At 42.1% G+C, this 16,192-nt stretch overlaps 1 protein-coding gene and 1 pseudogene across 4 annotated transcripts in view; both read left to right on the forward strand.

Annotated features, from left to right (window-relative positions):
• Positions 1-353: 353 nt before the first annotated feature.
• Positions 354-1,482, forward strand: LOC137840929 (piggyBac transposable element-derived protein 4-like; annotated as a pseudogene).
• Positions 1,483-8,544: 7,062 nt separating this feature from the next.
• prkd1 (protein kinase D1) overlaps positions 8,545-16,192 on the forward strand; it is a 35,283-nt gene continuing 27,635 nt past the window's right edge. For all 4 annotated transcript variants that reach the window (XR_007485717.2, XR_007485718.2, XM_068653032.1 and 1 more), the window contains exon 1: positions 8,545-10,908. Coding sequence is in view for 2 of the 4 variants with exons in the window: in XM_068653032.1 (XP_068509133.1) it covers positions 10,666-10,908 (243 nt within the window). In the remaining 2 variants the exon portion in view is untranslated. The remainder of the gene's footprint in view (positions 10,909-16,192) is intronic.

The raw sequence follows: 16,192 nt of genomic DNA on the forward strand, positions 1-16,192 counted from the left end.
GACAGCTGTCCACGGCACAGCTGAACGTCTCTCACGGCACACCAGTGTGCCGCGGCACAGTGGTTGGGAAATAATGCAGTACAGTGTCAGCATTTTTTCTCTTCAAAAACTTCTCTATCACTGTCACTATTGACTCGTCTCGCTATCCGCAATGACAACGTCGCTGTCAATGCTACCTGCATGGGCATCCCATATACCTGCCGCTGCATCCCTGCGTCACCAATTTTCTCGTCTCCAAGCACAAGGCAAATCGCTACCTGCTGCTGCAACCTTCTGATATGGAAGAGTACTACATGATTACTCTTTACATCGCACAGGCACACAAATAGGAGAATTTCCCACGCCACCCCTGACAATATTTTGCGGCACACCAGTGTGCCGCGGCACCCCGGTTGAAAAACACTGATGTAGAGGAAGAGATTTTAGAGATGGCGGATCCTTCAGAGCCAGAGGACAATGCTATTGATGATCCAGATTGTCAATTTTTCCATGAGTAGGAGGATTCAGAGGACGAGTCTACAGGTGTCCCTTCATCAGATGCAAACCAAGACACGCAACAATCATCACCCAGAGGGGACATGGACATCTAAAGACGGTGAAATAAAATGGTCAACATCAGCACACCAAAGCCGAGCTAGATTGTCGTCTTCTAATGTCATCTCCTGGTCCTACAAGATTTGCTGTCACAAGAGTTGATGATATTGAATCAGCATTTCAGCTCTTCATATCCCCACGCATAGAGAAGATAATCCTCGACATGACCAACTTGGAGGGTAAGCGTGTCTTTCAAGAGAACTAGAATCCATTGGATCCAACTGACTTGCATGCTTTGGAATCCTCGTGTTAGCTAGCGTATACAGGTCCAAGGGTGAAGCAACTGCAAGTTTATGGAATGAAGAGAATGGAAGGACAATCTTCTGAGCCACAATGTCTTTGGAGACATTACACTTGATCTCTCGTGTGATCCGATTTGGCAACCGTAACATCAGGGTTGATCGATGCGAGAGGGACAAACTTGCAGCAATCAGAGATGCCTGAGGTAAATGGGTCAAAACCCTGCCTTTATTGTAAAATCCTGGCCCCTATGTTACTCTCGATGAGTGCGTCGTTCCATTCAGAGGACGCTGTCCATTCCAAACATGCCAAACAAGCCTGCGAAATATGGTATCAAAATGTGGGCAGCCTGTGATGCAAAATCCAGTTATGTGTGGAACCTGCAAGTATATACTAGAAAACCACCTGGAGGAAGACCTGAGAAGAATCAGGGAATACGTATGGTTTTGGAGATGACTGAAGGGCTGCAAGTTCATAACATTACATGTGACAACTTGTTTACATCCTACCTTGGTCTCAGAAGAGACAGCTGACTATGTTGGGAACAGTCAGGAAAAATGATATAGTGTTAGAATTGTATATCTCTACTTCTCATCTCTTCTCAATGTTTGTATAATCTAAATTAAAGTTCTGAATGGTTTAACTTCATTTTATGACTGTTTTGAGTGGATTAACAGAATACGGGTCAAAATGACCCGCAACATAAAAAAATATTTTTTTTCTCAACATAATACTAGGGTTAACACTCTTTGCGGATACCCAGCTGTCGAATTTGGCCGGCCAGCCGACCCAGTGGACAAGGAACTCGCGTCTGCCTGACACGGTGCATGATTTAAGAATTTTCTGTATGCGGAAAAATTTAATTTTTTTATTTTTTGCTTTTTGTAATTCCGCTTCGTAAAAGCTGCCTTCTATAGGCATACCGTCCAAGTCCAATATTTTGTAGACGGGTGGAACGCGATGGAGACGTTGTGTTATACTGAATACTTCGTCCGTATAGCTTTGCAAAAAACCCTTCTCAAAAAACCCTCTTAGTTTGAAAATCCGTACACTTGTTCCCCCGGTGGAAAGGATTGCTTGCAAACAGGTTGGTGAAAACAATATCTTTATTATCCTCGTATACAGCATTTGGTGTCATTTTTATACCAGTATGAAAACTGTCATTATAGCTGACAATAAAATCCTGAATTACGTTGACGTATCGATGTGTGATCTTAGCTGTGAAATACCTCCACATGCGTGACTTCAATGTTTTGTTGAATCGTTTAACAGTCTGCGCTTTTGTATTGGAAGACGTTGCAAAATGCATGATATTGTGCTGTCTAAATAATTTCTGGAAATGTTTGTTAAAAAATTATTTCCCCTTATCTGTCTGGAGCCGTAATGGAGTGCCGCTAACTGATAAGACATGTTCAAATGCTTTGGTGACCTGCGTACCTATTGTAGCTTTCAAAACTCGTGCATATGCACATTTTGTGCAAATATCACAATCAAAAGATGTTTATATCCGTCATTGTAGCATGCTAATTATTGCATATCACATAAATCTGCTTGAAATTGTCTCATAGGACCTCGAACAAAAACTTTATTTCTAGGAAAGACGCTTACAGGGAAACAAGGTGAGGATGTACAGTGTTAGAGATTTGCTCACTCCAACTTATTTTGCAAGAACCACACGGGAGACAGGCAAGTTCTTTTAGACACCTGCAGGTGGAGAGATCACTCGCTACAGGAATGAAATCTAAAAGTCTCCTCCCTGCAAGGGCATATTTATTAGGAGGAACAGAGTGGGGGTGAGAGTGGACAGGTTTGGTGAACCCCCGGCCTCTGATAAGATCAGAGCAGGGGGTGTTTTACACTGTTGTGGGAAACAGAACAACTTTGATTGCTTCTCCTGCAGCTGGTCAATCAAGCAGAGGAAGCAACCACTTCATCTTACTCTGCATTGTGAGGGCAAGACAAGATTGATTTAATCATTATAGTTTACATTCCAACATAATCCTACGATAAAGATAACCTGGAAAACCCTAACATCTCCCTCCTGTTTTATCATATGATTATGTCACCCCAAACAACAAAGACAAGTAAGAAAAAACATATATATATATATGTATAATGAAGAAAGAAGAATAGTAAAAATAAAAACAACAAACAATGATAGCAACACTTTCCAGTGAAGATGAGGCATTACCTCAATACCCCAGATCAAACTTATTGTGTAAGCGAAAAACCTGCTGGCCAGATGTTATTAGCAGGAAAATTCTTACACGGCCCCTGTGCCACAGGCGACCAGAATGCTATCAATAAAAAATAAAAATAAAAACACAGAAACAGTACATCATTGAATCCATCACTTGCGAAGCATTTTCGATGGTTAAATCATCAAGTTTCTGTAAAACATGCCCAACAGAACAGCATCTACGCAATCCACGTGTCATTATCGTCATCACATCCGTCATCTCTAAGAAGTTGTATATGAACTTGGGCTACAGTAGAGGACACAAACTTCGACACAGCAGACTTCAAACATGGGATAACGCAGGTCGTAAACAAGCACAACACCACCAGCACAACAAGCACAGGAGACAGCAATTTCAACAGCAGTTGCCACCAGTTGCCAGAGAATAGCCATGAAAAGAAATCAAACTGATGTGGGACCTTGTCTTTAGACATGGCCTGCTGTAAGTTCTTCAGCGAATTCATGGCGTCGTTTATGTGGGTGTCATTTTCTCCTGGTATGTATGTGCAACAGGAAGTCCCAATGATGTGGCACACACCACCTTGTGCTGCCGTCAACAAGTCCAGAACCATCCTGTTTTGCAAGACCATCAGTCTAATAGCCTGAATCTCTCTATTTTGTCCATCGTTGACTTGCAGCGAGAGATTCACAAAGGATTGAAAACGATAGTTCAGTGTCTCGATGAAGAGCGATAGTTTCCCAACCCCAATCTGAGGGAAGAGCGCAAGGACAACTTTGTCTCCGGCAGACCATACTTTATGGTCCTCTGGAACGTTCGCACCCCAGACAGGGTCATGAGGGTCAAAGGTTGCAACTGCTCTGCGTCGACGTCCAGATGAGTTGTGTGCTCCTGTCAGCAGATGATGTCGTATCCTGTAGGTGTGGTCTGTCACCCACACTGGTGCACACACTCCTGTCCAGTTGGCGGGCAGCATCGGATAAACCTTGTGACCACAAAGCCACCAGCCATTCTGTATGAAGTATGTTCCGTTCGATGGTGTAGCCATGTTGGTTGGAGAGCCCTCGCCACCTGAAATGGCTCTCTTATCTTGACACTCATCGGTGATGTCCAAAGCTCCCATCCAGTTTCCTCCTGGAGAGCAGTCGTCGTTAATGCAGACGTGGGTCTTGTTACCTTGGATGTAACATGTGTAATTCACTCCAGCTGGTCTCTCTGTGTAGGCCACTTGTGGTATTGTTCGTCCTCTAACAGTCACATTGAGATTTGCCCAGAAGTGTTCATCATAGGCACCGTCTGCATGTCCAGAGTGGGATGGGTCGGCATCACTGATTGTGACTGCTCGGCGTTGATATCCAACTCCTCCCAAGGATGCCATACGTTTCGCTTCAGTGACATTCATTGCTCTGGCCTCCAAGCGAACTTGCGTGGAGGAAGGGGGGAGTTTCGAACACACATAGCACGCCTCCTGTGTGTGAGCTCTCACAGTGAACCTGACATACCGGTACCAAGTGTTGGTTTCGTATGGGTTTCTGGGGTCCCATGACCAGTCTTCAAAGTTCTCATCATGTGACCATCGTTTACCACGGGCAACATTGTCATTTGGTCTGTTCAGATGAGTCAATAGACCATAGCACGCTCCAACCACAACGCAGCAGAGGATCCATCTGGCATATGGAGCCCCGTTGCTACTAGGATGGCAGAGACACCGGGACATCCCCTCGCCTAGCGGAGTGGGGATCGATGAATTCTTCACCAACATTGAGACGCCTCACCCTAAACGATGGGGCCCCTTTGTAGTCAGCCTTCCCCACCACTCCGAATTAGGGGTCCAGCACTCTCTGCAACTTGCAGTGGCTGAGGTGAATCCAGCTGGGCCGTTGAGAAATTTTTACCGCCGTGGGAGTAGCAAGAAAAACTTGGAACGGTCCCTCCCACCGCGGGCTGGCCCAGTTCTTTCTTTTGATGACCTTGATGTAGACCCAGTCTCCTGGATTGATGGGGTTGTCGACCTGTGAGGAGGAAAGATCAGGCGGCAGTAAATTTGTCTTTGACACAGTTTGAGCGTCCTGATCATATAATCTGCCAAGGACTGCTCTTCATCTGTTGTTTGCAACTCTCGTAGTTCTTATCGTTCTCATGTTCCTGTTAGCCTGCAATTGTCCAAATCAAAAATGTTTTCTTTTAACTGTCTTTCTTTTGAACCTCTAAATCTCTCGTGTTGCTAACCTATCTACACCAGAACAAAAAATTTACCACAGTATAACACCAAATGTATTCAAATTCATTGTCATAAAGTGTTGTATTATTACTATCTTCCACTATCTGTCCTACTCACTCCCTCCTTTTGAGGCTTGGCAACGCCCATGCCTCACACCTTGACAAATTTTTTGGGAGAATGCGTTCTTTACTACATACGATTCCATCATCATTTAATTTGACTGTCTTTCCAAAACGCTTCTCAATTTCTCAGTTCACACATCTTCTACATGTGTTACTGGTTCTCCAGTTTTTTTTTTTTTTTTTGTAGTTAATTATCAACCCAAAAGCTACGTGTTTCTTTCTAACATTCAACCTGCTCAAAATCACTCTTTCATCAAAGTCGCTCTACTAATTTTCCATAGTAGTCGCCAACAACTTCAACCATTCAACCTGTAATTTCTTTTCATTCAGGCTATCATTCATCAATGTTCATTTGCATCTCACACACAGTCTCCAAAAAGGAGTCTTTCTATCACATTGGTCCCAATTCATCCAAGCTCACCACACAACATTCATATATCATTTTCAACTCAGGTTTCCTGGTAGAACAATCCACCAATTAAAAAAAAACTTAACTAAAACAAACAATTGGCAAATTAATCTGAATTTTTTCTTTGTTTTTAAATTTGAAGAACTCAATCTCTCAGATTTAGCTTGCATTTAGAATTTAGTATAATCTTGTAACACAACCAATCAATTATTCCTATTAAATGTAGCATTGCAAAATTTTAAATTCACAATTTAGCTTCTTCCAATTCCTGAAAGCATGTTCTGTCTTTTTTTTTTCTTCGAATTTCTCATGTGGGCTCGACACTTAACATGCACTAGTGTGGATTAGTTTCTGCTTGCAAACAGATTTCTCTCTTTTTCCTCTCATTTTTATCTTTCAAAATCATTTCTGTTCTGCGGTGCAAATTGGATAGACCACAGTCTAGCAATTTTTTTTATACTAAAACTTTAGCCAATGTTCATCATTTTAACATATACGCACACACATGCACAGCTCTCGCACGGAAAAGGTAGTTCCCAGCACCAATGATTCGTCACAGGCTGGCCATTTCCTGTGGTCGATCATGAGCTGGCCCCTCCCATGCACACGAGGACAGCACATTCTAATTTTATTTATTTATCTTCTAGAAGCAAGTTGCATTTCTTTACCACTTGATTTGCATATTTTAACTTTAGTGTAACACAAATTTGAGCTCTAGTCATTTGTAATTTGGGCATACAAACAGCATTGTCATACTTCTTGGATGGACAGGACTTCTAATAATCTAAAAAAAATTCTAATAATCTGACAATGACATGTTTTGCTGTCATATGGGCATCTATTCTTTCTTTCTCTGTATGAGCATAAGCGGTCAAAGAGGAGGAAGCTTGTCATGCTAAAAATTTGGCTTTTCCTTTGCTCCTTCCTCCACCCTTTGATTGGTATTGTTTTGCAAAACGACACTCTCGTGCAAAGTGTCCTCGTCTCCCACAGTTCCAACAGTTGTCTGAATCTGATGGGGGTTTTGATTTGAATGGCGGCTCGCGACGTTGTTGGTATCTAACTCTTCCTCTGCCCCTTTGGGAACTTTGGTAGAAGATCGTTGTATCTTTATTTAGATCATTATCAACATCTAGATGAAATACATCAGAACTTTTGCCTTTCTCAATCCCTTTATCAGCGTCTCTGGGCCACTGCATGTTTTTTGTAAACCAAGCAGTGTCCGCTTCCACCAAGTGTTTCCTCACCCAACTGCCCAAGTCAGGGGGGAAACCAGTGAGGAGCGCAATTTTAAGATGTTGCTGATAAGAACTCTCATCTGCATCATTGAATGGGATGCCACTATGTACCCAGAATTCTTTTTCAAATCTCAATTGAATGGCGGCCTCATCACTTTTCAACTTTCTATCTTTTGTCTTTTGGATTTCTTCTCTTCTTTCTTGTGAAGCTTTCGACCACATTTTAGCACAATCCAATTCACTCTCTTTTCTTTTCTTTTTCAGTCCATTTTTCTTTCTATCCACACTCTCTTCTAAAACATCAACTACTATCTTCCACACTTCAACTCTCAACTTCCCTTCTACTCCATACTTTTTCTTCCACTTCGGCATATATTGCATACAATTAAGAAATCTACTCGCCATGTACTTCTCATCTCCGTCAAGAGGTAGAGATTTACCGTTTTTATTTCCCATCTTAATTCTAGTAGTTTTAGGTTATACAATTTCTTTTTCTCAAAAATATTATTATTATTATTATTACTATTATTACTTATTTATTTATTTAACTATGTCTTTGAGGATCCTCAATGCAGGTTTAAATTGACCTTTCAACAAATTACTAGCCTGTATTATTGCCGTGGATCAATGCTAGAACTGCTATTTAGTCAATTTATCCTACCAGTCACACTCCCAACCACACAAACTCAAGCGCTTTGTATTTTTCTCATGGCTCGGACAAACCAAAGCCGTAGCTCATAGCTCGGACAAACCAAAGCCGAATCTCATAGCTCGGACAAACCAAAGCCGAATCTCATAGCTCGGACAAACCAAAGCCGTATCTCATAGCTCGGACAAACCAAAGCCGTATCTCATAGCTCGGACAAACCAAAGCCGTATCTCATAGCTCGGACAAACCAAAGCCGTATCTCATGGCTCGGACAAACCAAAGCCGAATCTCACGTGCACCTGTGTTTTTTTTTTGTTGTTTTTTTTATACGCGTTTCACAACAACACAATCACACAACTTCAGGCCTTTAACTTACTTGTCCCCTGGTTCGTTGCACTGCCGGGTCCCGTCAATCCACCTCTGTCAGACGAAGGCAGACCTAAGATGCTGGCCCAGCGAAGAATTTCCTTCCCAGGTCTTTCTTTACCAGGTCCGGCTAATGGACGCTGGCCCGTCGACGGTGTACAGCGCGTCGTTCTCCGTCAGCCAGATGATGGGTATGAGGGATCCCGGGTTTCGGCACCAAAATGTTAGAGATTTGCTCACTCCAACTTATTTTGCAAGAACCACACGGGAGACAGGCAAGTTCTTTTAGACACCTGCAGGTGGAGAGATCACTCGCTACAGGAATGAAATCTAAAAGTCTCCTCCCTGCAAGGGCATATTTATTAGGAGGAACAGAGTGGGGGTGAGAGTGGACAGGTTTGGTGAACCCCCGGCCTCTGATAAGATCAGAGCAGGGGGTGTTTTACACTGTTGTGGGAAACAGAACAACTTTGATTGCTTCCCCTGCAGCTGGTCAATCAAGCAGAGGAAGCAACCACTTCATCTTACTCTGCATTGTGAGGGCAAGACAAGATTGATTTAATCATTATAGTTTACATTCCAACATAATCCTACGATAAAGATAACCTGGAAAACCCTAACATACAGGGGGGGACGAGGTTGAGTCATTAAGATAAAGTTAGAAACAGGACACCGGTTATGGGTAGGGGAGGTCGTAGGCTTGAGAAAAGAGGTTTGTGTATAGACGGGACTTAAACATGGGGAGTGAGGGTGAGTCGCAGACAGATTGAGGGAGAGAGTTCCAGAGTCTGGGTGCTGTGCGGGAGAAGGCTCTGTCACTAAAGGATTTGAGTTTGGATTTTGGGAATGTCAGGCGTGAATTCGTGGCGGATCGGAGAGGACGGGTGGGGCGATAGGGGATGAGGATGTCAGATAGGTAAAGGGGGGCCAGGAGGTGAAGGGCTTTGAAGGTGAGGAAGAGTATCTTGAGGATGATGCGCTGTTTGATGGGGAGCCAGTGGAGAGAGTGGAGAATGGGAGCGATGTGTTCGCGGGACCAGGTGTGGGTAAGGAGGCGGGCAGCAGAGTTGTGGACTAGTTGAAGTCTATGGAGTGAGTGAGCAGTGATGCCAGTGAGAAGGGAGTTGCAGTAGATTCGGCGGTAGGGAGAGAGGCAATATCGAATTTTGGTGATGCAGCGCAGGTGGAAGTAGGAGGTCTTGACAACAGAGCTAACAGGGTGGGGTCCATGATAATGTCGAGGTTGCATGCCAGAGGGGAGGGAGTAATGATCAAGGAGTCAATGGTGAGTGAGATGGGTCCAGTTTTATTGAGGGAGGATTTAGTGGCTATGAGGAGGAGCTCTGTTTTGTCACTGAAGTTATGGGTCAGCCATGTTTTTATTGTAGAGATGCAGGTTTCAAGGTGGGTGAAAGGAGGGTTTCGGGTGGGTGTGGTGAGTATGTAGATCTGGGTGTCATCAGCGTAACAGTGGAAGTCCAGGTTGAGTTTGCCGATGACATAACCAAGGGAGAATAGGTAGCAGATAACTAGAAGGGGGCGTAAGTTAGTCAGTTCTTTGTTAGCTCTTAGTTTAGTCCCTGTCAACCTTGCCAGTTAGTTGGCTAGTTATTAAGTTTCTAAGATGGTTAATAAACCAGTTTTAATTTTTCCTTTTTTATCAGTCAGTTGTTTTGTTTGTTTCTTAGTTTCTTTTAAGGTCATTTGGGAAGCACCTCAGATAGCCAGCAGGAGTGCTTCTCTGTTTGTTAGTAAGTTATTGAGTAGTAAGTTAAACAAGTTAACCAGTCAGTCACAAAGACACCTTTTTAAGAGTCTGCCTGTGAGCGCTCACTCTCTTAGAGACTCTGAGAGAATATTGTATAAAATGTACCCTTTTTGGAAAAGTAAAGCACAATTGTTGTGTTATAGTCTTTTCTCAGCTGGAAAATTCCATTTGTTGTCACAAAAACACAACTTTATTACAGCTTCAGTATTGTTACAACTTGTTTTGTTGGAAAAAAGAATTTTTTTGCCCCTGAAATTAGTTTGTTTTGCCGCTTTCATTAATACCAAAAAGAAAATGACATTGTCATGCTGAATGGACTCTTATTGTTTGGATGACACAATCACCAAGCTAGCCGGTCTGTTGCTAAGCCTGTGAATTGCCTCTTGTGATTTGCTGCCCCTCTCTGTCACATGAGCATGTTGGTCCAATGGGAGCGGCACACGGGCAGCCCGCTGCGTCACCACGGCAACCTTGATAACTTTGTGTTTTCAGCAAACTTGTGCGTGCTTTCTATGCATAAGCATGTCACATGATCATCATCATCATCAGGATGAAGCTGAGGATGATGATTCTCCCGCTTCCTCCTCCTCCCTCCTCATCCCTTGCTCCCCTCCTCCTCTTCCATCTCCTTTCCCTTCACAGTAGCACCAGAGTCCGGTGGAGTGTCTCTTGCTCAAGTCCCTCTTCCTGCTTTCCACCTTTCGTGTTCTTTTTCCTTTTTGGAACTTCCGACGTCCCAACCTCACCTCTTCTTCCTCCTTCTTCTCCTCCTCCACCTCCTTCTCTTTCTCTCGCTCTTCCACTTCCCCCTCCGCGGCCGTCACCCATCTGGGACTGGATCTTTTCACGCTTTTGCTGGCATGAGTGCACCTCCGGTCCTTCGCGCTCCCAGCCCGCTCTCCTTCCCTGGGGGGCAGGCAGGGGGAGGAGAAAGAGGAGGAGGAGGAGGTGGCGGCGGTGGCGGCGGCAGCGGCAGCGGCGGAGGAAGCGTGCTGTCCTTTCACATCCAGATCGGTCTGAGCCGAGAGCCGGTCCTGCTGGACTCGGCGGATGCGAGTCTGGCTCAGGTGCGCGAGGTGGCCTGCTCCATCGTTGATCAGAAGGTAGGACTGGAAGCGTTCCGATAATCATTGCAATAAGCATCATCACCATAGTCCTCAAAATCATCATCAGCATCATACACAACAACATGCTAATAAATGCATGGCAGGATTGCAGCCTCCACCATAAGCAACTTTTCAAAGAGGTCAGTGACAGAACAGTTGCTAGCAAACATTTCAAGTGTAAAAGCTCACAAACCATTCAGCATTAGGACAGTAGACATGCTAAAAAACAAATAAACCTTTCATGATAGTGAGCCCACATGCAAAGAAACATGTAGCGAAAAGGCAGCGTATGCTAATAAACTCTGATCAAGGATGGAACAAATGTGACTAAATATTCAAAGTATGCACACAAGCTAGTTTGAGCGCTAAGAAATAGCAAAGTCATCAACTATGCTGTTATTCTATTAAATAGCACATTGCCGCACCAGTTGCCACTAACGGCTGCATGTTTGCATGTTGACTCTTCTTTTAGGAGAACAAAAGCATCCTACCTCTGTTCACTTTGTAGCCTCCAGTGAAGAAGCCTCTCGCAAACACGCATGTGCACACACAGGCAGATCCACACACAGACAGATAGACACGCTTATAACAACTCAACTCGTCTTGGTTTATAAAGCACTTGGAAACAGCCATTGCTGCACCCAAAGTGCTGTATGTGCAGTAAAATTGGTCAGATAGTAACAAAGAGAGTTAAAAAATAAAACACACACACGCGTACACACGCACACACGCACACACGCACACACACATACACGCACACACACACATACACGCACGCACACACACACACACACACACACACACACACACACACACACACACACACACACACACACACACACACATCCTTGTTAACCTCCCTCTGCAGGACCCAACTTAATTTACCGAGTTCTGGGGTCCACCCTTTCTAGTGGTCCAAGAACTATGAAAAAAATCAGGCAACTCCCAAAAAAAATCTTGTTACTAAAAATCACTTTCAATAAACACAATTTGAAACTTTTTTTTTCATGTCAGTTTTTCAGTCATATCTGGGGCCTGTTTCTAACATTCCGGCTTTGCGGGGTCCACCTTTACACACATGAGATTTTTAGTCAGTTATGGGGATCGCTTTTAATATTTCAACCTTAAGAGGTCTACCTATACACACATTATTTTTTTAGCCAGTTATGGAGCTTGCTGTTAAGATTTAAGACTTGTTAGGTCTGCCTTTATAAAGAGGATCTATCAAGTTCAACCCCAACCCTAATCTAACCCAAACATGCATTTGTGTGGACTTAATCATTTGAGAAAACCTAAAAATTTTGTTAGTGTTATTAATACTTTCATCTGGCTAAATATACTAGATATACATTGAAATGTGCATTCTAAAATACATTCTGAAGTCTTTATTCAGATTCTGGTCCATTTTCCTTGGTCACAGTCTTAATATTCTTCAATTTGTTCAGTCATATTGGTACATTTTAAAATATTTAAATTCTGCATTTTAGCTAACTATAAAGTACACAGGATTTACAAGTAATAATTGTCGAGTCAAAATTTTAAATGGACACATTACAAATGTAGCCAATGAATAAAGGAACTTATTTAATCTAACATTTACGAACAGGAGAAGTGGAGCATAAAAAAAATCACAAACAAATAGTGAACAAATGGTGAAACAGGACCAGCCATGTGTTTCTATCTCTGTTAAGGGAAGCTGTTTCACTCATATTTTCTCCTCATGGTGGTTATTCTCTTTTTGACAAAGTACTTAACAGCTCGGTGCTTGTGGTTCTGCAGCAATGCATCTCTCGCAGTCAAGCTTACCAGGAACCTGATTTGTCAATATATACTTCCTTGAATGTTTATTTACTGCAGCACATTCCTCTGGGGTCCAGCTTCTTTTCACAACTTTTCCGTTACCTAAGGGCATAGGAAGAGCACTTTTTAGTTTACAACTTAATTAGAACAAAATTGCATAAAGAATACATTCACTTTATGTACAATTATCCGACAATATAATTCAAATGAGATATTTTATAACGTCAACTATCTTTGTCAACAGTGATGAGCCTACAAGAGACATAAGTAAATCAGTTAATATCTGAGATATTAATCCGGTCATTTAAGTTGCTAGGTGGTCTTCAGTGTCAGCTGTTTTGATATTAACAAAATTAAAAATAGATGCACAAAAGGGTAACATTAGAATGCCCCCAGTTTTGGTGGTGGGGGAAAGAGGTCTCTCATTTTCTTGATTACTTTTAAGCAGTTTTGCATTTGACCAGAATGTCACTGCTGGTAGATGAAGCAATTCCTGGACCCTACAGAGGTTGCACAGGCAGTCAAACTCCACCATGGCAGCACATTGGGATGCACCATTTCTCTGACAAAACCATTAAGAACAGATACAAGTTGTTGCAAAATCAGGGAAAATAAAAAATAAAAATCAGAGAAAAACTTTTTTCAGACAGTGTTTTACATGTATGGGGAATTTGCTTTGATAACGTGCTACACATGGACAAACAAAGATGATAAAAGTAAATTTGGAAATATATAGTGTGTAAAAAATTAAATGCAAGCTGTATAAGAATGGTATCTGCCTTGGTGTGACAATGTGTGAATTTGCATATTCACTAATAGGTTAATCTAGAGCAATTTTTCTTTCTCTCTTTTGAGGTAAATGTGTCATGTATACATTACCTCTATTTAAAAATAGATGTAAACAAACATCTCACATATAATCAAGGTTAGCAATGACCTGTAACTCACATGAGAAAGGATGGGTCAATTTTCATTTTATGACAAAATTCAAAAGTTTAGACCTTACATGTCTAAGAAAAAAAGTCAAGTGGTGTTTAATATATCTTGCTTGGGTCATCTAAATCTTAGTAAGCAGCATATGTGAGGATAATTAGATACTGATACAGTAGTAACAATTGGGCAATTTAAAAGCAACTGTGATAAAGTTATATATTGAAAAGGATTACTCTAAACTCACCTCCCTTTTTGGCAGACTTTTCATTACTTGGGCCACGAGATGCGGAGGTACAAGAGGTCACTTCTATCACTTCTGGGATCAGCCCATCTGAAATGATGATTTTTAAGTACAGAAAAAAAACACAGTATAGCAATATTCTAAAACAAAAATTAACTGCACCTGTATAAGAATGCTTGGTCAAATTTAATATACTCTTATTTTGAGCAGATTGATTTGCAGAGGTACAGAGCAGTCCTTTTGGGAATCATTGTCAGTATCATCACTGTCTGAGTAGTCCACTTTGAGAAACTCCTTTGATAATTGATAGCTCTATGGAGGGAATTAAAAGAAATGTGTTGTTAGTTTCTGCAAGCTACTCTTATATGCTGTATTAATATAAAGACTAGAATTTCTTTGCTCAAAATAATTAAAATTTCTGTCCAATATCTTAACTGGTAGACGACCGGTGCTGTACACATCCTCTGAAATATGCCAAAACCTTATATCACAGGACATTTTACATATAAAACATGGAAAAGGCTCCAAAATTTACAACAAAGAAGCCACAAGAAACCATATTTCAGAAATCTGTTATGTGTGTGTGAATGATTGGCTTGGTTGGAATAACCAAGACAACTTTAGATCCATACGGAGGGCCCCACAAGTAGCCATCAGAAATCTGTTATGTGTGTGTGAATGATTGGCTTGGTTGGACACCCATGGGCGCATGTTTCAACAATCCTTCTATAGGTGTGTGTGCCACTGGTTCGTTTGGGCTCTATGAGGAGAATCACTAAAACCATGTGATCCAATGGTTGGCTGAATGCTGTTTAAGGTACCTTCTGACTAAAGAACAGCTTTCCAACTAAAAGCTGTAAACTAAGAGAACAAGAAAAGGTCTACAAAGTTGATTTCTTACAACAAAGTCGCACTGAATGTTACCTGTTGGCTGGCATCTTGTTTGATGTTATCATCAGGGTCAGAGTCCTGCCAAGTTCTGGCTGGTTCAGGCAGAGCACCGTCAACAGGAGCCTGAGAGCCTGTCACCTGGAATTAAAACCACAAATAACTTACCAACATCATACAGACACCACAAATGACAGACTCAAGACCTGTATAGTTAAATCATGTGAAGTTAGTCCCCAAAACCAAACAAGCTTTTCTAACTAAAGTGTTCCAGTCAGACCTGATGTCTAATCAGGTCCTATAACAGCATCTTTATGGATGTAGTGGAGCATCCTTCAGCATGACACTTTAGCCGTTTAGCTGTTGAGGATGTGTGGAACTATAGCTGTAATATAATCAGCCTCCATAATGTCCATAACCAAAATATGATCTAAAAACATGAGGCAACCTTTGATCCATACGGAGGGCCCCACAAGTAGCCATCAGAAATCTGTTATTGTGTGTGTGTGAATGATTGGCTTGGTTGGAATAACCAAGACAACTTTAGATCCATACGGAGGGCCCCACAAGTAGCCATCAGAAATCTGTTATGTGTGTGTGAATGATTGGCTTGGTTGGACACCCATGGGCGCATGTTTCAACAATCCTTCTATAGGTGTGTGTGCCACTGGTTCGTTTGGGCTCTATGAGGAGAACCACTAAAACCGTGTGATCCAATGGTTGGCTGAATGCTGTTTAAGGTACCTTCTGACTAAAGAACAGCTTTCCAACTAAAAGCTGTAAACTAAGAGAACAAGAAAAGGTCTACAAAGTTTATTTCTTACAACAAAGTCTAACTGAATGTTACCTGTTGGCTGGCATCTTGTTTGATGTTATCATCAGGGTCAGAGTCCTGCCAAGTTCTGGCTGATTCAGGCAGCGCACCATCAACAGGAGCCTGAGAGCCTGTCACCTGGAATTAAAACCACAAATAACTTACCAACATCATACAGACACCACAAATGACAGACTCAAGACCTGTATAGTTAAATCATGTGAAGTTAGTCCCCAAAACCAAACAAGCTTTTCTAACTAAAGTGTTCCAGTCAGTTCTGGATGTCTAATCAGGTCCTATAACAGCATCTTTATGGATGTAGTGGAGCATCCTTCAGCATGACACTTTAGCCGTTTAGCTGTTGAGGATGTGTGGAACTATAGCTGTAATATAATCAGCCTCCATAATGTCCATAACCAAAATATGATCTAAAAACATGAGACAACCTTCGATCCATACGGAGGGCCCCACAAGTAGCCATCAGAAATCTGTTATTATGTGAGTGTGAATGATTGGCTTGGTTGGAATAACCAAGACAACTTTAGATCCATACGGAGGGCCCCACAAGTAGCCATCACAAATCTGTTATGTGTGTGTGAATGATT

This window comes from Syngnathus scovelli, chromosome 14, assembly GCF_024217435.2.
Source record: "Syngnathus scovelli strain Florida chromosome 14, RoL_Ssco_1.2, whole genome shotgun sequence".
Classification (NCBI taxonomy): Eukaryota; Metazoa; Chordata; class Actinopteri; order Syngnathiformes; family Syngnathidae; genus Syngnathus; species Syngnathus scovelli.